Consider the following 22,741-nt stretch of genomic DNA (forward strand, 5'->3'; position numbering starts at 1 on the left):
ACAGTTTAAAGAAATTTGGTTGTAAATTTAGTGACGTAGCCGAGTGGTCAAGCGCGCGAGTGCAGTAAGAAAAGATTTAAATAATAAAGACACTTAATATTTAATAAAGGAACTTAGTAGTATTCCAAGTAATATCCTGTGGGGTTTTTTTTGCAATGTTTATGTAAATGTCCCTACTGATATAAAATAAAAATTTAAAAAATCTTGAATATGAACACGGATGCTACCGACACTAAGGGGTTTCATAAACTGTTCCAAGCGATCATTTTTCCTCACATCTGTCAAGAAGACAAAAAATATTCCCGCTATTGCACGTGCACGACGAATAGCCTTCTTCACTTTCGGTGTACAACGAAACTGCTTTCCCAAATGTCGAGCGTTGGATTGACGACATAAACCATCTGGCCTCCAGATATTTGCCTGTTAGGGAGTTCTACCCTTCCGCTAACAGTCTGTGTTTAATTTCGACTAATCTCCTTTACAGGAGAGTTGTTGGGAAGGAGATCTCATCATTTCCCCAGTTTGGCCTCTTCTTCATATTGAAAATTAGGACTCTGGTATACACTGATAATTTAAGGTGTGAGCCTCGTATCTATCTCTTTTGGACGCAACGCACACAACAGAAATGGAGAATTTTCATGCGGTTAAAAAAAAAAATAAATAATATATATATATATCTGATAATTAAAATAAATATGATATTTAAAATAAAAAACATCAGCCAGTAGTACGGCAATAATGCAGAGCGAACATTTGCCTCTAATGATAGCTACTTAGCCATATTTATTTATTTTTATCTTTATTACTTTTGCCTAACTTTTACCTTACATAATATATATATATATATATATATAGGTGAAAAAAGAGTAATAGGAGAAGAAAACAAATCATCCACATCTCAAAATAAAGTAATCAAAGCTAAATTTTTCATAACTTATCAGACACACTTTTATTTATTTATTATTTTATTTTTTTTCAGCAGTGGAATCTTTTCGTAAAAATTTTTTTTGCGGAACACCATACCTTTAAAATGTATTACCCCAAAGACACCTCACTACTGGGGAATCCTGGATTCCGTGAAACTGGTTGAAAACCATTGAGATAACTAAAGCGATAATTCTGATACAAATACTAATTTATATACAGTATTTATGAAGTATTTCGGGAATATTACAATTAATAGACTGTAACCGTTATAGTGCAAGTTGACCTAGATGAACAGGAAAACAGATACCAGATTGGAAAATTATCCTTACCCAAATTAGGTCAATAGGAATCATAAAAAGACTTCCGAAAAGATCCCACACAGGGCCAGTCGTCTGTGGTTTATTAGCAAGCTACAGTTAATATAGCTGACAAAAAGCACTGTAATAATAAAAGCAGAGAATTACGGGGAATTCTATGTAATAAGACTACGCAAGACTCGATACAAAAATAGCAGATATAATGATCTTACACACAAATAGCAGTCGTCTATTGATGGTTCCCAATAATAAGCAATTCCCAAAATCTCAAAAATGACCTTATAATTCCAAAGATGAAAAGTGTGTAAAATTTATTATGGTACAGTGTCCCAGATATGTTAACTCTTTTATGGTAGGATGCTTATAGTCGATGTTCAAGAAGATTTTGCTGTTTTTGCAGAATCAGGTACGTTAATCAAGCAAAACAGAAGAGTAGAGCACTGTCTTATCATATCAGCAGACTGAGGACAGGGCTTATAGCTCTTACAGCCAATAAAAAAAAAAAAAAAAAAAAATGTTACGCAAAGGGAAAAGCAGCTTTTAGGTTCTCCATTAGCATCAACCAAGAGGTTTTGAGTGAGTTCATCCATTAGTAGCATATCATTCTAAGGAGCATGTGATACGGCTGCATCAAGGCATTGTGCTTAGGGAAGGAAACCCAAAAAGAAAAGAGAAAAATTACTTCGAAGATCAATAAATAAACGTTACATCAGAGCCTAAGCTCGTGATTTTACGCCACTATCTACCATCATACGAGTGCGAGTCAGTAATCCAGAGAAGAAATAGGTATCCAATTGGAAAGACAAAACCACATAACAAGAGTAGCGACAAGCCTGGCCTGTTGGGCGTGGCAAAGCGTTAATTAGTTTTTAACTTTACTACTGTATAATATTATATATACTGCAATGGAAAATTTTCTTCTAACGTAGAAAATTCTTTTATATATATATATATATTTAGATTATTGGTTATACGCATTTTCTCAAATTCAAACCTTACCATTCTTAAACCCACAACCTACCTTTTTCTTGCAAATCTTCCTCAATAACGTCTTCTTTGCTGTTCCCATAGCAACCCGGACGATGTAGAAAATTTTCTCCTTTGTCTCCTTCGCTGTCATATACGAACGTTTAGCGCTCTGTAACATTTTGCAATTCCCACTAGGCACTTAAAATGCACAGGTATAAAATAACTTGCCTAGGAGAACGCGATAAAAACTTCAAGTACAAAGGAGCTATGTATTTACATGTGGCTTTCTCAGGAAGGGATAACAGGTACCGGTTTCCCTATCTCTACGATAAGGTGTGCACACTGCACTAAGAAATATAAAACAACGTGTTTTCAGTAGCCAGGCTTCTCTATACTTCCTAAAGTAGTTTCGCCGTTCGCGCTTCTCAAAGTGCTTTTAACAGAGTCCAAAAATCATGCATTTTCCTACTTATGATGCGAAGGGTAAATGTTTTTTTTTTTTTTTTTTTTTTAAGATAACAGGAGATATCTGGAACGGGATGGAGTAGACAAATCACCAAAGATTACTTGCACCTTTGTTTCCTGGTTCACAATTTCTCCGCTATTTGATAACTGTCATAATCAGTAGCCAAACCAAAATATCTTAAGCAAACAGTGCAAAAGAAAGTATAAATGAAGGGCTCCGAGAAAGGGGCAGAATCTACCACAGAATACACAATTATGCAAAGTTGTACTAACCTCTAAATAGGGTAATAACTGGACTTACATTTGTATTTCATTCAAATTTCACTACAAGTACATAACAAAATACAATACAAGAACGATCAGAGTAGGTTACGGGATAGAGAATACATTTCATGCAAACAGAATTCCAAACATCAATAAACATTGTTGTCGTAAATTAAGTATAAACTGCAAACAATTTACTACAATACTTAAAATATTTTTTGTCATATCATCTAAAGGAAGACCCGATTTCTCATTAGCTGGTAGTTAAATGTTCTATTAAAATATTTTAAATGTAAATAAACTGAGATAAACCCAGCATATGTCGGTAATAATATATAACAGTTCCTTCTTAATTTGAATAATCCTAACCATGAGAGTCTATATTAAAAATGCTGCATCGATGATATTTTTATTCGAATATTTTCTCATACTTCGGGAATATTGAAAAAGGTTCGCTATTGTTAAATAATGTGCAGTTTCCGCTTCCGCTGAAGTGGCTACATTTCAGAACTTTGGAACTTCCACCTAACCTTCAAGCCAATGCAATGTACATAAATCCCACTTCCTGTTTTATAGATCAGTATAGGTAACTGTGCCAATACCAATACGTTACCTTGACCTACAGCACAGAAACCACGACCTCTATCAGCCAATATTTCATTTACCTTTCTATTTAAAACGAAGCATCACAGATTCAAGCTGTAGCATTGTTCAGGGTACAAAGCTGTTTCCAGTCATACCATTCTTCGGCGTTCAGATGGTAAATCATTACAAAATATAAACCGCAACAGAGATATATACAGTCATTATGCCCACAATAAGATCCGCTTCGATGCACTAGAGAATAATCAATTGATTGTAAAAAAAAAAAAAAAAAATATGCTGAATTCATGAATTCCAATGATGATTCGGTGTTAGGATTTTCCTGGTTTGGCATCCATTCAAAATGTTTAATAAAATATCTAGATATATATTAGAAATAAAATTAAACAAGTAGCGCGTTAATTCATGATTTATAACAAACAAACAAAAAAAAAAAAAAAAAAGAGCAAAAAAAACACGGACTATTCTGCGCATGCTCCAACCAGTTACAATATACTGGTATATGGATAGCCTATGTGATATGTACGGGGTGAAAAAAATCTGGATAAATATAAAATCTCATGAAAATCCACAGACAGGCCAATTATTACGTGCGGACGGACAAACAGACAAAGAAATAATAATTTCGGATTTTTATTGGTCCGATTCTGAAATTGGAATAGCTCGACTTTAAGACCCAAATATAAAGTTTATATGCTAAATATATAATTATAACGATATATTTTTAAAAACAGAAGTAAAGTTATTTTTTTCCAAGTACAACCCTAGTTTTCCTTCCTTTTCACAGAGGGCAATGTTGGTCAAGGGAATACGATATAATTACAATTGACTGTATAATATCCTTAAATGATCCGATTCTTAGATATGCAAAACTTATTACTGTATTCACTAACAAGAAAAAAAAATAAGTAATAATATGTAACAACTTTTGGACACATTTGCATTTTTTTTTTTTTTTTTTTTTTGCAAGTAGACTGAAACCAAAATTGCATTTGTGGATATTATTTGTCCAGAGAGAGAGAGAGAAATAATAAACCTGGTCTTAGCCAATGCGCATGTAATGCTAAACCCGCTGACGTTAGACAGCGAAATCTATCTTGCTGGGGTCATGACAAGTGTCCGACCTTTCAAACAAGAGCGCAAAGTTAACACCTCTCTAAAAACATGGAGAAGGAAGGAAGGGGGGGGAGTTAGGGTAGGAAAATAGGAAATACTAAGGTGCTGCACGTTTCCTGCGAGGGTCAGAGGAGCCAGCTTCTCAACTTTCCCACACTGCACAATGTATATGCAGTTGACCAAACCCATTGCAGTTGTTGGGAGCTCGTGAGAGTTCTTTAGAGGTAGGAAAACAGTAGTGTTAAGTTAATTTCCGGGTACAAGAGTAAACGGACGAGGGAGGTGGGAAGGATGGCCTGACCTTTGCTCTCTCCACACACTTGAAAAGATGAAAGGGTTACGCGTAATCCGTTGATTTTTTTTTTTTTTTAATAATCACTGAAATTCAGCAGATTTTCAAGGTACAATATATGCTTGATAAACCGTTAAATACAGTATAAATGCCCGTAATATGTGGGAAATACGAAGATACCGTATTTTTCGGAACACAAGACGTAACCATTACCCTGAAAGTCAAAATTACGGAAAAGCACATAATTGGAAATATTTCATATGCATTCTTTAACAAACCACTAGTACTTGATTCCGTTCTCTTTTGCGTATTTCTTCCATAACTTTCAACCACTTTATTTTAAATTGAACTATTGTACAAATTTACAAAACACGTGCAATTAATGAGTGACTCTCAGCAGAGTGCGAAAATTGGGACCACCTTTTCCTGTATTCAACTGGTTAACTGCAGGAAACCGTTAATTAATGGGTTTAAAAATTAAGATTTCTGGTGGTACCACTACAGGGAATTCCGGGTACTTTTCAGTGCCAGTCGAGACCTGCATTCTGAAGCTGGTTGTGGGGACTAATTACCGACATACTTCAGAATAAATCGCAGGATAATTTCGGGTTCTTCGATTAAAAAAAAAAAACATCTGTGTCCGTCCCTCACAACATTTCGATAGGATTCAGTCTTAAACAGTTCTGGATGAAAAACATTAGGCGGCTCTAGGTCACTTCATTAGGCTTAGCCACTCTATGCTCTTGCTATTCGACGAGTAAGCCAAGTGAGTGACCTTGAACGCCCTATTGCCTTCCTGCTTATTACAGTTCAGGGGGAAAATATAGTTTGCACATACAAACAGATCACATTCTACAATTCTTAACATAGCACAAACCGAAAATGCAAATTAGTTATCACGAAAACAAAAGCCTCAAACACTAAGTAAGAACAACCAGAGCAAATGAATAAGCTATAAGTTATAGTCCATCCCCCTCCCAGGATACACTTGCTTTTTTGGGAAGCTTGTTTTCATGAAGCACTTTAAGAAATATGGACAAACTACCCCACTAACCCGAGGACGAAGCGTTTTCTATTATTCCTATTGTATTCCTATTTAATTTTTTGATTTTAAATGTATCGAATATATTAATTTATAAAAATACAGTAGAACGCTGATTATCCGAATCTTCGATTATCCGAAACCACCTTTGTCGCGATTAAATTCGGATAATCGGCGTTCTACTGTATGTATATTCATAGTTAAATTTCATGTCAAATCTGTTTATTTGCGCTTGTTGTGAAACTTGTGGGGACGTAAAATTTAAGGGGACTCATGATATAAAAGTTTCCTCTGAGCTATAGACATGCCTGCCTATGCACTAATGTCTCAGGCGATGTTCTTCAAAGCGGAGACAGTGCACGGTAAGATTTATTGAAGATCTGAAGAGGAAAAGTAAGTTCTGCAAATCTGATGTTGGACATTTGGCTTCTGTAAGCCAAATCAAAAGAACAGTACTCGTCTATACAAAAACCATGCAGCTAATACTGATTGTCAGTGACACAGAGTGGAGAGACTCTGCGATAGATAGGTTATTAATTAATCTTGACTGTCCCCTTTTGAAGAGGTCTAGAAGATTGAGAAGTTTTTTTTGAGGGGACCCTACTCCAAATGTGGGAACAATATTCCATGATAGGGCAGATTTGAGATTTGTACAGTCAGTAGCTGTTTGGAAGAAAATTAATACTGAGGAAATGACAAGAGAAATTAGAAGTCGAGGTAATCACTAATAGAGATATGTGATCTTGCCTGAAAATCTGAGTAATCGAAGATGAACATAATAGCAGTAGACTCGTTTTTTCAAGAAAAGACGGCTGAGTTTCAGAAGAACTGTAATGAACCAAGTTTTCTTTCTGACATTGAAATATTAAGTGGAGATTTGCATTTAAGGAATTGGTGGTGGACATTAAAGATCAAGTTGTTTGTGCAGGGCACGGTTTCTCAAACTGGAAGGTAGAATGTGCTACCAATCAGCAAACCTATCCTATGGATAGGATTTCCCATGAGTGAAACGAAGTCATTAATATGCAAGAAGAAAACAGCAAAAGAAAGAACTGAAGTTTGAGGAACATCAGCATTAACGAGAAGTTAGAAGACAGAGCCATCTACCATACTGCAGAGTGTGGCCACAGAAAACTGCCTATCCAGTTACATAATCTGTCAGCAGTCCATAAGATAGCAGCTTAGAGAGAAGACCTTCATATCAACACATTCAAAAGTTGTTCAAAACACGTTGATATCATACACTTGGATTTCAGGAAAGCTTTTGATACTGTTGCACATAAAAGACTGCTGTACAAATTGGAGTAGTGTGGTATTAAGGGTAAGTTACTGCTGTGGATAAAAGGATAGTTGAGTAGGAGAATACAGAGTTATTATTAATGGACACTGCTTCTCAGGGACTAATGCTATTACTGGAGTCCCCCATGGTTCAGTGCTTGGTCTATTGTTATTTTCTATATTTATTAATAATATTGATGAGGGTATTTCAGGCTTAATGTCTAAGTTTGCAGATGATACAAATACTGTATTAGCTGGTTGGGTTATGACAATAATCAAGATATGCTACTGCAACAAGATTTAGAAAATTAGGCAGATGAGCTTAGAAAGGGCAGTAGATGTTTAATATTGACAAATGCAAGGTACAGTAGATAGGTAGCAGTAATTCCAAATTAATGTACTAACTGTGGCGGTTCACTCAAGGTAATGGAAAATAAAAAAGAAATGGGGGCAATTGTGCAATCAGATAGATATGTAGTTCTCTGAGCAATGCAGATAGGCTTCCAGGACAAGTCATGGCGTTTTGTCAATAATATAGAAACTTCATTAGCAGGGATATGATTATCCAATGGGAGGTGATTATCCCATTATACAAGGCAATAATTAGGTCGCATCATGAGTACTGTGTCCCCCTGTGGGCAGCACAATTGGAAGGATCGCCGTCCTCCCCATCGGGTGGAAAAGACCAGAGTTCGAGTCCCGTCGATGACGTGAGGAATTTTTACTGGCCATTTTCAAAACGTGGCTCAGTTAGTCGATCTCAAGGTGAGGGTAGCATGGTTTTCTCATCGAAACTCGAGTTTTTCGTCAAGCAAACAGAAAATCGACCAGAGCTGTATACAGTACTCAAAGTTATTGTTGTGGGGGTTTTGGAGCATCAGCGACTAATTCCATATTGCTCCGTATATACGGTCTGTGGTATATTTTCTGTTTGATAGACGAAAAACCCAAGTTACAGGGAGAAATCCATGCTACCCTCTCCTGAGACCACGCTGTGAAAAAGGCCCATAAGATTTCTTCACGTCATCGACGGGACTCTAACTCGGGTCTTTTCCACGCAATGTTGGGAGGACGGCGCCTCTACCAACTGTGCTACCCACGAGGGCCCCTCTGACAAGAAATATCGAAGCGGACATGTGCACAAATATTACCCTTAAAAGAGGAATTAATACTAGAGCAACTGAGAATAATAGTGGTTTAAGTAACACATGGATATTTCATGGACGGTCAGAAAATATAAGTGGGAGAAGCAGTCAGAAAATTAGAGTTTCGATAGTAATTGAGAAGGGGAAGCGAAAATTTACAGAAAATGGATATCAAGTAAAAATAAAAGGAAGTTAGTTAAATGTTTTCTATAGAGCGCCACACAGACATTTGTACTACAGGAAGGAAAATATTAGAATGAGGCTTTTGAAAGCAGTCAGTGTAGGAGGCCTGAAATGAAGAAATGGAAGGATAGAATTAGAAATAAAGTAATGAGGAACAGGAGAAAAATCGAAGTATGATAAATATTATAAGAAAAAGAACGAAAATGGAAGAGGATATACATGAAGAAAAAGCCACTGTATTATATGATGTAATTGAAGGGAAAGTGATTAACAAGAGATGGAAGGGGAGAATTTTGGGATTTTGGATTATTTTAGAAAAGCTGATGAGTATCAAAGGCTAAAGGAGAGAGCTAGAGAGTGGAAGAAATGGAGATGCGATTGAGTTCTGGAAAACCATGGACCCATCATGTGACAGAAAACTTATTATGATGAAAGTTGCAGGCATAATTTCCAAACACAAGAACAAAATAGTGGAAACACCTACTAAGTGTCAGTCAATATGATGTTGGACCAAGATACTGAAGGCCGCCGCAGCCTAGTGGTCAGGCGCGCGAGTACACGTGCCTTGAGTGATCGGGGTTCAAGCCGGTGACTACTGAATACGGTGCTGTTTCTTGTATTCTGTCTGTCTTGTGAACTCCTCTGACCGTTTGGTCGTCCCGGAGTATAAACAGAAAATTTATTTATTTATTTATTTTTATACTGCGTGGTGCAGAATGCACAAAGCTCTAAACCTTATCGTATAGATCTGCCATCGCAAGAAAAGTTGCTAACTCACGATAATGGGCAATTCGCGCTCTTCGAATCAATGGTGACAAGTACAGGGCTATTATTCCAGAAGACACCAATCCTAGATAGGCAAAAATGTTATGATACAGGGTTCATAAGCCCACGCCAACGAGATGCCCATTACTGGGATGAGGAGACTCAGACGCCATCTAAACGGGACTCACACCATAATAAAGCCACCGAAACCTTGATGCAGATACTCAAGAAAGTACAGTTCCTTCGGCTGTCGTTGTGGGCGAATCATCTGACCATGCTTCCAGCAACACTGGACACGGAAAAAAAGGCATTTCCGCGCATCATTCAGCGGATTGTACACTACATCCACCTTTATCCTTTCTGACCATTTTCCTGTGGAGAAGGCTGGTTGAATTCTGCAACTACAGACTGCAATCTCCCAATTTACGAATTTTTGCTCAACTTCAGCAGCTGCACCGCACATTACCTTTTAAAAGTAAAATAAACTACATAGGAAGATAATTGCATGAAAATTCGCCAAGCCACAAATAATAAATTTACGCATTTTTTCAGCATTATACGAACAGTCATCCTGCTTCATGCTAATCAGAGTCAAGCCTTTATTCAAAAGATACGTTGGAAGGCCACCATTCACCAGGCATACACTAGGGTTTATTACCACGTGAATACCACCTTTTGGTCCGCTGAATAAAAGCTTTATGAAGATGCCGAAATCAAAACAGCAGTCAAAAGAACTGTTTTCTCAATAGCCGAGAGAATTTTCTGAAGGAATACAGAGGGATCAGCGAAACGTATGTCTAAATGCTAAAGGCGACCTTCATCACTATAACAAAATAACAATAAAAAAACAACAGCTAGGAAAACTCGATAAAAGAAAAACGTAGGTGCGAAGAGAAATCCTTTTGGAAGAAGCAACACTTACGCCAAAGACAGGAAAACACTAAGGTCAAGTCCAAACTATAATTAAGGAAAACACTCATGCAAGCAGACGTGCAGCGCATTAACCAACACTCCAGGTACGTCCAGGAACACCTGTCGGTAGACTTCACCTTGGTTTAGCACCAGCTGCGAACATACATCACAGACCAAGTTACAATACCCACAAGATAAGACAGTTGCTAAGCACGTGCCGCTGTATTCCATCCCCCTCCCATCACTTCCGGACTTTTCTAGAGCGTACTGTTTATATTCCGGACTTTTCTAGAGCGTACTGTAAAATGGCCTCCAAGGCTGCGAAGTTGTTTCTAAATTTGGAAACTACCCGAATAAGGGCCATTTCCCACGCTTTTTACCATCTGGGAATGTCCGACTGTATCTTGGAAGATATTTGCATCCCTCCCTCTTTCTCTACGTGCCACAGAAACGGACAGTATTCTGTGACATCTAAACAAAACAGCTGCATATTGGTAAAAAGCTTAGATGGAGCAAGAAATTTTTTTTTTTTTTTTTTTCGCTAAAACATCAGCTTTAAAAATACATTTTTTGTCATGGCACCAGCGTCTATTTCGCTTATTTTTAGATTAGTTAATGTTTGGACCTTTTGTCAAATTTATGGGAAAATGCTTGTATTCGTACTCTGCCACCGTTTACATTTTACGATTTGTACTTTAAAATTTTCCCAAATAACTGCTTTTTTCTTAATGGGAAAGTTATTCCCCGTCCTAAGTTTAGTGTGAACACGTCATCGGTGTACTCCTGAAACGAAGGTAAACCGACTTTATTCGAGAGAAAAAAAAAGGAAAGAAAGAAACAATCACAGCAATTGTATGTGATGTTCACTCTTCGTTAATCGCTTTTAGCTGTAGAACAGTCAACAACCGATACATTCCTCCTCGAAATAAAATCGTAAGGTCGGCTTTTATATTGAGTTCGAAAAGCAATATACCCCTACTTTCACGACTTTATCAGGTCAAGATATCCAAAGCAGAGGTGGGCAGCTCACCATTATTAATTTTGGCATTTAGTAGCGGGTGTGGTCACCCCTGACAATTAATCAACTTTCACCTGTTCACCCTCGTGGTAGCACAGTTGGTAGAATCGCTGTCTTTCCCATACTGGGTGTAAAGACCCAAGTTCGAGTCCCGTCGATGCCGTGAGAAATTCTTATGGGCCTTTTTCACAACGTGGCTGAATTAGTTGGTCTTAGCATGGTTTTTTCTCCTGGAACCTCGGGTTTTTCGTCCAGCAAACAGAAAATCGACCTCAGAACACGCGCACTTTATAGACAGTATATAGAGCAATATGGTTTTAGTCGCGAATTCTCCTAAAACCCAACAACAACAACCTGTTCTTTCGTTGTTTAAAAAGGTCCTTGTAGTAATAAATTGCTCCTTACGAGAAATTCTTAGCCAATGGAAGGATTCCAAGAAGTGTGTATGCCCTAATTCACCTTTAAAGCATCCCAAACATGCTCAATCGAATCCAACTGGCTACTCCCTGTTTGAAAGATTACTGCTAAGAGCAAGTTTCAAGAGAGAAAAAAAAAAAAAAGGAGGATAGTTGAAATAGTAGATCTAAAGACAGAAGAGAACTAGTGATTCTACCACTTATTTGATATATTTTTTATAAATACTCACAAGAGAAGCTCTATTTTAACCATATATCTTCTTTGTTTTGTTGTTGTTGTTTTTTTTTTTTTTTTTACCTCCCACAATTCCTTATTTCAGTTTGTCAAATATGGAAATATCGAGATGTGTTTTGCATTTATCTGTACAGTAATAAAGCATTCCCAAAGCAAGGTGCAATTTGAAGTACCACACAAGAGCTGAATGGCATTGGTGATAGCTTTTAGAAGCTTTACGAAGTACGTTGACAGATGGCTTTAAATTTCTGGGTGGTCTTTCATTTCAATTTTTCTCCCATTACCCTTCTGTCGACTTGTCATCGTGGGGTGGACAAGGTCATGACAAGGACTAAAGATTCATAGCTTACCAAACTACAGAAGGTGAGAGGTCTTAGCACACCCAAACTTCTCGAAGTTACAACAATCCACAGGAGAAAAACGAAAGCGCCTAAGGAACGTACTGTTACCAGGACAAGCAGTATGACAGGTAACCACAAGAGGGCGGTAATGTTGCTAATAAGGCACTTAACTTTTCAGTTACAAACTTGATTCTTATGTACTATCGACTACAAGGGCGAGAGGTCAAATCATTCGAGAAGCGAACAAAAAAAAGTGGAGAAGACACAAAACACCCACAGCGTTCACAACAGCCGACAGCGGCGTCCAGGGTGGTAAAGACGGAAATAACGATAGGCTAAGAAATACAAAGACGACTCAGAAAATGCTTGTAGGTGAAAGGATAAACCCGATGCTCTCCTACTCTAACTGGTGCCATGGTGTCTGACTACAGTTTATGTAAGGAAGCTGTGCAAATCCCAATGACTGACTAGTGAAAATTCTGATTCCCTCTTCATCTGGCTCTTCTAAAGAGTACGATTAACAAAAACGGTTAAGAAGTTAGGAGTATCTTGTATTTTGTTTGATTCCGCAGCTAGTAGGATTTAAGCCACTTAGTTATTGCAATAGTCTTGATGCTTGCAGCAGAGTATACTGTCTTTACAACGAGTTGCTTCGGTATTGCACTATTTTCAAACAAATGGCATCGCGGTCGGTTAATCTTCTATTCGCTTAAAAGACGAGATGCTTTTATAACAGTCGATTTCGAAGATTACTGGTCCTCCATCGGAGAACAGGTAGTCTCTGAAGACAATACTTAGAAACAAGCAGTTGTAAAGAAGTGGTTCAGTGGGCTGCTGTGCGCTATTTGTCACTAGAGGCCAGCTGCTATCTGATGAGGGATCAGTAAGTTCCAAAACAAGCCGTCATTGAGGAGTATTAAACTTTTAAACAAATGGTAGATTAAACCTTCTGGCGATGCCATTTATCAAAAGTAGTGCAATACCAGAGTAACTCGTAATAAAGACAAAATTCCTAAAAAATATTGTTCTCTGTTTATAGTCCAGCATGATCAAATTCAGACACGTTTAAAAGAAAGAGAACACATCACCGTATTCAGTAGTCACGTGGATTCAATTACATTACGTTGTGTTAAGCGCCCAAGAAACTACAGCATATTGTATGTATTCTTCGGGTTTGATGGACGAAAAACCAGAGCCGCACGGTTTTCCCTCTCGTAAAAACCATGCGGCCCTCTCCTGAGACAGACTAACTTAGCAGCGTTGTGAAATAAAAAACCCATAATTCCACGAGCCATTGATGGGATTCGTATTCAGGACTTTTGCATTGCGTGCGGAAGAAAATAATTACTGTATAACCACTGTGCTACACGCGCACGGTCAACTCAAGCGCGTGTACTACTGTTCCATTGCACTCATCACTCGGCTACCGCAGCCCAAGTAGGCAGTTAAAATTCTGCTGGCTGCAAAAAGCATAAAGGCGCAAGATGGCCTCCTTAATTTATATAATTTCAATGAGGGGTGGCGTAGAACTTGCCTTCAGGAGTCTCCCTACATAACACCACACAAAGATGCAGGTTAGCAAGTATTTTTTTCACACAACATGGCTGATTAAAATCACTAGTCTTGCAGAGATACTCACACTAAAATAATGCAGCCTTCAGGAGTTGCAAACTTCATATACACTGCACACTCAAAAGTAACTGGGCTCAATAAACGATTTATTTAATTTTAATTGTTATAATTCACTGTTTTTTTTTTTTTTCACGTATAATTTAAAGTCATCGGTTGATAAACAAATGGAAAACATCGAATTTTGGGATACAAAGTTTGAAATAGGTGATGAAATTAAACTTAAAAGGATACAATGTTGCAAAAAATGCAAACTAACAAATACTACCGATTACAGGACTTCAATTAAATTAATGAGATATAAATGAACAGTACAAAATATCTAGACTTAATACAGCTCAAGATATAACGAAACAATAACCGATTAGTGTATTTAAACACCATACAATTTTTAATCTATTAATTAATATTATTCGTACCTCAAAAGTGTCCTTGTAAATAAGCCCAGCTGCACTTCTAACGGAACTGGCTGAAGCACTAGCTAGGCGTCACTGTCCAGCAAAGCCACTTCGCCTGGAGATATTTAGCGAGAGCATAACGGGACTACGGTTCCCCCAATGCCACGTGGCAAAATTGACAATTTCCTGTGCGTCATCTTTCTTATTATATGTCAGTAATAAAGGGAAAGGCAAACAATCCCCTGGATGTACGAACGAGACTACAAGGTTCCTTAAAAAGTTGGCAACTGCAAACCGGAAAGTGATATAATTACTCTGGCAGTTGTTCCTGCGCAGGTGCAAACACCGGAACTACATTTAAAAAAGCTCTTATGCAAAGAGATGACACATTAGCTACATAGTAAACTTAATTTTGACGCAGTCTATAAACTCAAGCCTGATTCATCTTATTTAGATTTGTTTACGTTATAGATAAGAAAGTTGAAGTTTTCCGGCAACTTGTTCCATGCGTCCTTGGAATCCAGGGGAAAAAAAGCCTTAGAGGGTAGTTAAAGTAATGACCTGTTTGTAATTAATTGCCGCTTGTCCTTGTACGCCTTTATGTAAATGGTTCTAAAATATCAATTGCAATAATCATCACTGTTGTATAAAAACAGCCGAAACACTCAACACACACACAAAACTATTCTCATAACAAAAAGTTTATTATAAATGTGGATTTTAAGTTTTTAGAATCTTGATGCTAAAAGCTAAGGAACTAGTGTCCTTACAGTTTTCCCATCTCTTGACATAATGAAATTGGCAGATTACTATCTTTATGTCTAATAATTTATAATTTTTCTGACGTATGGGTAAGTGCGAAAGCATCGATTAACGTAGCTATCTACCAAAGTAGTTAAGTTAAATTGGCATCGTTTTGATTACATCCCATATTGTGAATACCTTCACGAGTTGCCATGGTATTGTACTACCTCGAATAAGTAACGCTTCGCCAATGGAGAAGACTACTGTTACTTATTCTCGGCGGATACCACCACCCAAACGGCACCGTTTCAAAGCTTGTTGGCTCTTCATCGGTGGGTGGGAAGGTACCCTGATGTTACAATAGTGTGCCGCCTGGGTGGTGGTATCCGCCAAGAATAAGTAACAGTAGTATTCTCCATTGGTGAAGCGTTATTCGAGGTAGTACAATACCATGGCAACTCGTTGTGAAGGCATTCAAAATATGAGATATAATCAAAACGATGCCAATTTAACTTAACTACTTTGGTAGACAGCTACGTTAATTGATGCTTTCGCACTTATCATTACGTTAGTAATTCTATCTCGTAGCATGAGGCTTTTGCCTTTAAATATCTTATAGTTTATAATTTTTCTTATATGATGATTTACCAGAAGATGGAACAACTGGTAGCAGATACAAGAAGATGGAACAACTGGTAGCAGATACAAGAAGATGGAACAACTGGTAGCAGATACAAGAAGATGGAACAACTGGTAGCAGATACAAGAAAGCGACAGAAGATACAAGAAGATGGAACTACTGATAGAAGATACAAGAAAGTGACAGAAGATAGAACCACTGATAGAAGACTGATACCAGAAAGTGATAGAAGATACAAGAAGGTAGAACCATTGATAGAAGATGGAACCAGATACCAGGAGATGTAATTATGCAATCTTAAAGTTAAAGACAAGTAATGATACCCAAGTTTATTTTCTATTTCTAAGAGGGCGATTATAACACGAAAAATTCGTTAGTACTGTGTATTCAACTCTTATTTCAGAGGCGACATCTGTTGGCCAACTTGTAGTTACATGCTCCATCATACGAACTGCATGATAGGAGGATGGCGATTTTTTAAAAACCGAACTAAATATTCTTGTAAATAGTAACATTTTCTCATGTAAAAAAAAAAACATGTTTATATTTTGAAACTGCTACATAGAAGAATTTATAAGTACTGCCACTTTGAAAAGTACCATTAACCATATTTGCAGTCACGTGATTTCGAACTACGGTCAACTGAACGCATGTACCACTTCCGTGTTGACCACTGAAATTACGTCAATTTCCTTAAGTGGATAATCGACGTTCCGGATAATCAAATAGCTACAACAAATCAAATAAAAATGCTAACATAGCTTTAGGTAAACGATAAGCCTGCAATTAAAAAAAAAAAAATGCAGGGAAAATAATAAACAACTCACCATAGCAACAAAGTAGAATTTTTCAAACTCCTCTTCTTGTTCCCTGACAGCACTAAACGTCTCCGCTACAGCTTTGTGCTTTGCGAGGGTTTCTTCTCCCTTGCGGCACAGCCATGTTAGCACCTGCAGACAGAAAGTACACCTTAATAATGGAGAGACAACGCACACACATACATACATACAACACGCACAATAACACTAACACCTATCCTGCTTTTGGTGATCATCTTCACCCGCTAGCAGCGCCCCACCCCGTCACAAATAGTAACTAGTTTCGTAGAGACAAGCTGATCGAGTTTAATGACGTCACAGTAGCCAGTGTGACGTGTTTCCTGTTACATTTAAACACAAGGGAAATTATTCTAAACGCTGGAGAATTCGATTATGAGGATTGAGGTAACATTTTGGATACCCGAAGGTAAAAACTTGACCTTAAAATTTTCCGAACTTGTCCACTGTTATCTGTTTGACTCTCGGGTCTTTCACAGTCCCTTAAAATGACAAACGCTGGTCGGAAAAAGCACATTCCTTCCTGGTTCGCTTGAATACAATGTGATTAGGGAAAAGCTTCCGCTTTCTGGAGTTGAGGAAAACAAATGATTAATGGGAGTTCAACATTACACCTTCTCAATTTAGATTTAAACCTCCGTCTTGTCGGAACAATAAAGTGCTTCTTTTACACTTCCAAAGTGGCCAAGTGACACTGGATGTTTATTCTAAAAACAGGTATTTCTCTCGCTTATTTTGCTTGTTTAAAGTTCATAATTTAGGAAAATCATTCAAGATAATTTTCCGCTTTTATTTATCTGCGAACTGAGAAAGACCGGAAAGTCAACTTGGTAAAAATATTTAATAGCGAGACCCATTCATAACAAGTATAAGCAAAAATAGATGAAAACTACAAATTAATTTAAACACAATTACTTTTTCTGGTTTTTCTAACACACACACACACACACACACACACACACACACACACACACACACACACACACACACTTCATGGCATCCTCTAATTGCAAAACTCCCCTTGGAGAAGTCCAGTTTTTCAAATGTAACGAAGTAAAGCAGACTCGCTGAGTTGAATGATTACCAGGTGGCGCTGGGTGTCTGCATGTCAGAAACAATTTACAGGTATTGTGTGTAATGATCTTGTTGGCGACAGCCCAAGTTTCTGTGTGTTCGCGCACCACCCGCTCGTTTAGAATTGAAAATGCCAACCCCTCGCTGAGAGGGACCGATTGCATATTGATGGCACTCACCCTACGGGTCACTCGGGTGGTTTGCCGAGGGAGGAAGGAAAGCCGTTGATATTCTTAGCAGGTGCGCACAAAGGCAGAATATACTCGAAGTGCTTAGAAAAGTGGTTTCTTTGCGCATGCCTAATTGGCCGAGGATTCCATGGTTGTGTTTACTTGTAGAGTGTAATTAGTTTATATCTACCATCGCTATTTTTATTTACTCGAATCACTAAATAGTAAAAATTTATTTGTCGGTAAGAAAATCGAAAAACGCCTAGTTCTTGGTTTAACATTGTATCAATGCTCAAAAGAACGTCCCTCAAAAGGGTGAAACAAATCCTTAGATGGTCATCAGCCACAAAATCAGGAGGGTTTATCTACAAGGAGGATTTACATTTCTTTGGTTCAACGAGTTATATACTATGTCACTAGCCATCGATTATTCGTCTAACCTTCGACGGATCTGAACCCTGACTTGGCGAAATCGTTACATGGTCACGGGGAACCCCAATACTGCAAGTTTGCGAATACTACAGAGTAGTTATAATTAAAGCTCTCATACTGTGAGGTATCAGTCGATCTAAGGAACAAGCGAATCCTTTAGGCTGGTCGTGATATATAGAAAATTACAATCATGCCTTATCACACCTTGGTTGTCTGAAGACATTCACAATGTTGCAGTGCTGGAACTCAAAAATGATGGGACAATGATAACTTAATTGTCAAATTACACCATACACTCACAGTTCCATCAAGCGGAGTGAGTCACACCAATAGTAGCAGAGAATATATGGGCCAAAAATATTTTCTCTGCTTCTATTTGTACAAGTGCCAATAGAATTCATAGACCACCAACTAGGACAGTGGTCCATGGATTCTAATGGCCGACCTTAGGTAGGTAGTGGACGAAGCACCTATCTTAGGCTTCCTGTGTCCAAATTACGTCATCTTTCGAAGGTTCTTTGATGTCATAGGACCTTGCCTCATCTTGTGCTTCTATTCTTGCAGAACAATTTCACAAGCAACGCACCCTTCATCTCAAGAGACACTTGTCATCAAGCATAACGTTTTTCAAACGCAGAGCACAACTGGTGGCAAGTTTTGGAACTAAAAGTCCCCCACACCGCAGTCTGTCTCTTCTGCATCCTTTGCAGAATACAACCTACCTTTCCTAGGTCGACAGAGACATTGGAGTAAGGAACTTTAATTTTTAAGACACTTTTAAAGTAGATTTTGCAGGCTGGAGAGAAAATATGCCATAAACATGGTATAGTTGAAGCTAGAGAAAAAATAAATAAAAAAGCTGAGGTTCCCATCTAACCTTAGCTGCAACAGCTCCATGTTTGTCAAATCATTCTGCTTTCCAGGAACTAAAAAATGAAAGCCAGTTAGTTTCAGAACAAAAAGGAAATACACTTTTCTCCCTCGCTCTATCCTGCTACGGTGATATAATGACCACAGACTAGGACCATAACAACTTCAAGTGTTGGGAGAGGCTACTATTTATGCATTTGATAACAAAGGCACTTTTGAGACACTATCCTGTTTAGGAAAACAAATGCAGAGATTTCTAACACATTTGGCCAGGGTTAGTCGCTGTAGTTCAAGTGCTCCGATGCAGGTCACAAGAAAGCCGCCTAGGATAATGAGCGAGATAAACAGCATGAGTCTCGAAGTTACGAGCTGCACCCCTATGGGAATATCTCAACCCAAATATTTTCCCACGTTTTGCTCTGATTCGGGAACTAACACCTTAATACGTAGCCCTCGGGGCATTACAACCCCGCTGTATCGAAATCAGCGGTAAAAACATTGCTCTAACACGGTTCGCAAGATCACCTGGGAAGCGTAGACGTACAAGAAGAAATTCAGCGCTGAAGTTTCCATAGATTATTGGCCAGAACGTGAAATTTGATTACAACGTTCATTATCACTGGAGTAATAGAATGAATGTAACTTTGCAATTTAAAGAAGCCAGTTATAGAAATATCTTGTAAGTTCATAGTTGTTGTAGCAGGGTTTTAGGAGCATCGGCGACTAAGGCCATATTGCACTGTATATACTGCGTAAATTGAGTATATTCTGTGGTCGATTTTCTGTTTGCTGAATGAAAAACCCGAGTTCCCGGCAGAAAAAGCCATGCTATCCTCGGCTGAAACCGACTAACCCAGCCACGTTGTGAAAAAGGCCTGTAAAATTCCTCATGTCATCGAGGAGACTAGAACTCAGGTCTTTTTCACCCAGTGTGAGGAGGATGGCTATTCTACAACTGCTACCCACGAGGTTCATAGTATTGACAAAAGCTGAAACTTTTGTTTCCTCAGTTTAATATTAAATAATTAATTATGAATGCATAATTGTTTATTTAATACTTTTAAGACTAATAAGTTATACAATACACAGTGCCAACCCAAGCTACAGTATGATTCAGGTGCTGTTGTACTACGGTTTTAGGGGAATCAACAACTAAGGCCATATTGCTCCATGTATATCGTCTGTAAAAATTGCGTGTTCAGAGGTCGAATTTTTCTGTTTGCTGGCAAAAAACCCGAGTTTCCGGGAGAAAAAAAAAACTATGCTACCCTCGTCTGAGACCAACTAACTCAGCAACATTATGAAAAAGGGCCCAAAAAAATTCCTCTTATCATCGACGGGACTCGGGACTCAAGTCTTTTCCCACCCGTTGTGGGAGGGGATGGCGATTCTACTAACTGTGCTACCCACGATGGAGGGGGGGGGGGTGCAGTCCTCAAAGGGCGTATTTCACACATTGTTCTAATTTCTAGGTTTAGCAAAATTTTTTTTCCCAATGCTGTTATTTGGGTTTTTAGGAGCATTAGCAACTAAGGCCATATTGCTCCGGGGATATGCGGTGGTCATTCCCTGACCTTTCCACATCCTCCGTATTTGGTGGTCACGGGCTCGAACCCAAGTCTAATCAAGAAGGGTGTGCTACGCACTGCTGCTCCTGCCTACCTGGCTACGGAGGCGCCTTTTTCCCAATGCACACTTTATTTTAATAGTTATAGATCTAATTAAAAGTTTAAAAAAAAACGAAATATTTAAGTATCAAAATAAAGTTTTTTTAAAGCTGAATATTTAGCTAAATATTTAAGTTTAAAGAAGCCAAAAACATAAGTATTTAAATATTTATAATATTTAAATAAATATTTTTTATAAATAAATATTCATTTTTCGCAATTTGCAATAATTCTGAAATTCTTCTGGTAAATGTCCTGCTTAAACAAAAATAATTCTAGGGAAATTATCCAACATCGTTGCCTGGGATGTAAAAAACTCTGGTTGGTACTGAAGAAGCATCCGATTTGAATTTTTTATGGTGCATGGGCAACTTAGGACATGATGTGCCAAGTCCAGAGAAATAGTTTAAAAATCAGCAGTAACGTACTGATTTGAAATTATTTCCCCAATCCAATGTGTTTGTAAATCTGATTCCAAAAGATGTTAACTTTGCTGTACCAGGGACAGGACTGGGTAAGCATTATACTTCATCTTTGACAAAGCCTACTTTGAGAGAATCTGTCTATATACATAATACATTTTTGGGGGTGGCTAGTTCATTGGATCACTTACTGTTGTAAGTGATCCAATGCTGGTTCCATAGCGATCAATCTAGCATGGGCGGAGGGGGAGAATCTGCTCGGATATCATAGTATCTGGAACAGCAGCAGATCTGACAGACAGTTCTGACTTCGAATCATCTGTGCAGACTGGCAAGAAGTCAGAACGATGTGCTAAGTAGAGCTGCAGATAGACAGAAGATGTGTCGACCTCCAACCAAGATGTTAATGGATACGTCGCAGGCTGGTATACGAGCATGCCAGAGTGTAGGGAATTGCCTTGGTGACGGGGCAAACTTGTCTACCGTGATCTGAGTAGTTCTTGGATAAGATTATCGAATGGACGGTTGGCAGTTTGATGGTTGTTATACAGATTTCCTCTGAGTGGCTGCTCAAGAACGGATGTCCAAGTGGGGTTGTGTGGCAGGGATTTCAGTTTGAATAGATTAAGGTTTGAAAAAGATGTAAACTTTCTTAGAGGCAATAATTACGGTTCATTTGCTCCCACATCTAGACTTTGGACAAAAGATGTTCTAGATCAGTCGTCTCAAACTCAAATTGCATGCTGGCCGAATGCACGATCTGAGAGCAGCTGACGGGCCGTACGTTAGTCTCCATCTATACAGCAATATGAACTGAGCAAGCTGTGCATCCAGCTAACCAACTAGTGACTGACTCAAGGAAAATATATCAGAAGTACCAACTCAATAGAAAAAATCGGAAACACCAGAATACTGAAGCGCCACCAACTGTCGGCTGGCGAACTAAATTTACTGATTGTATCGACGTGGGAAGTTCTCCCATCTTACCCAAGTCATGTGGCTGGCATACAAGCATACAGTGACAAAGACAAAGCCCCAACCTATTCATTCCATCTCTTTTTCCTTCAATAGCAGTCGCGCACATAAGCTCAGTCCATATCTCTATGTCTCTAAAATTATAAGCACCGTATTTACAACAAATACATAATTGAAATGTATTCGCGGGCCGTGTAAAATTGCTTCGGGGGCCGGATGCGGCCCACCAGTTTGAGACCACTGTTCTAGATGCTTCGTATTTCTATTACTACGTCTATATGAACGGCCTGATGGGGATGGAATCCAGCCATCGAAGGGCGCTGTTTCTAGCAATTGCATATGTTTAATCTAATTCTGCACAAATCATCGTGCACAAAAGTGCACGATGAAGACGGAATACAGTGCGTCAAACCTGCACTCCACGATTAGATGAAAGAGCACAGAGGATATTCAACCTTCTCTGCAGTTCGGGCAGAGAAAGTTGAATATTTCGAATATGTTGAAGAAAGGCAAACTTTTTATTTATTTATTTTTTTTTATCAAATATCAGTATCAAGAATTTCACTTCAGGTTCCAGATGATAAGCTTGCGAGCAA

At 38.3% G+C, this 22,741-nt stretch overlaps 1 protein-coding gene across 1 annotated transcript in view; it reads right to left on the reverse strand.

Moving 5' to 3' along the window:
• LOC150082585 (puratrophin-1-like) overlaps positions 1-22,741 on the reverse strand; it is a 140,544-nt gene that overhangs the window by 80,956 nt on the left and 36,847 nt on the right. The window contains exon 9 of the mRNA XM_090378702.1: positions 16,527-16,649. Within this exon, the coding sequence (XP_090234828.1) occupies positions 16,527-16,649 (123 nt within the window). The remainder of the gene's footprint in view (positions 1-16,526; positions 16,650-22,741) is intronic.

Source organism: Mastigoproctus giganteus, chromosome 7, assembly GCF_048544385.1.
Source record: "Mastigoproctus giganteus isolate SK-2022 chromosome 7, ASM4854438v1, whole genome shotgun sequence".
In the NCBI taxonomy this organism is placed as follows: Eukaryota; Metazoa; Arthropoda; class Arachnida; order Uropygi; family Thelyphonidae; genus Mastigoproctus; species Mastigoproctus giganteus.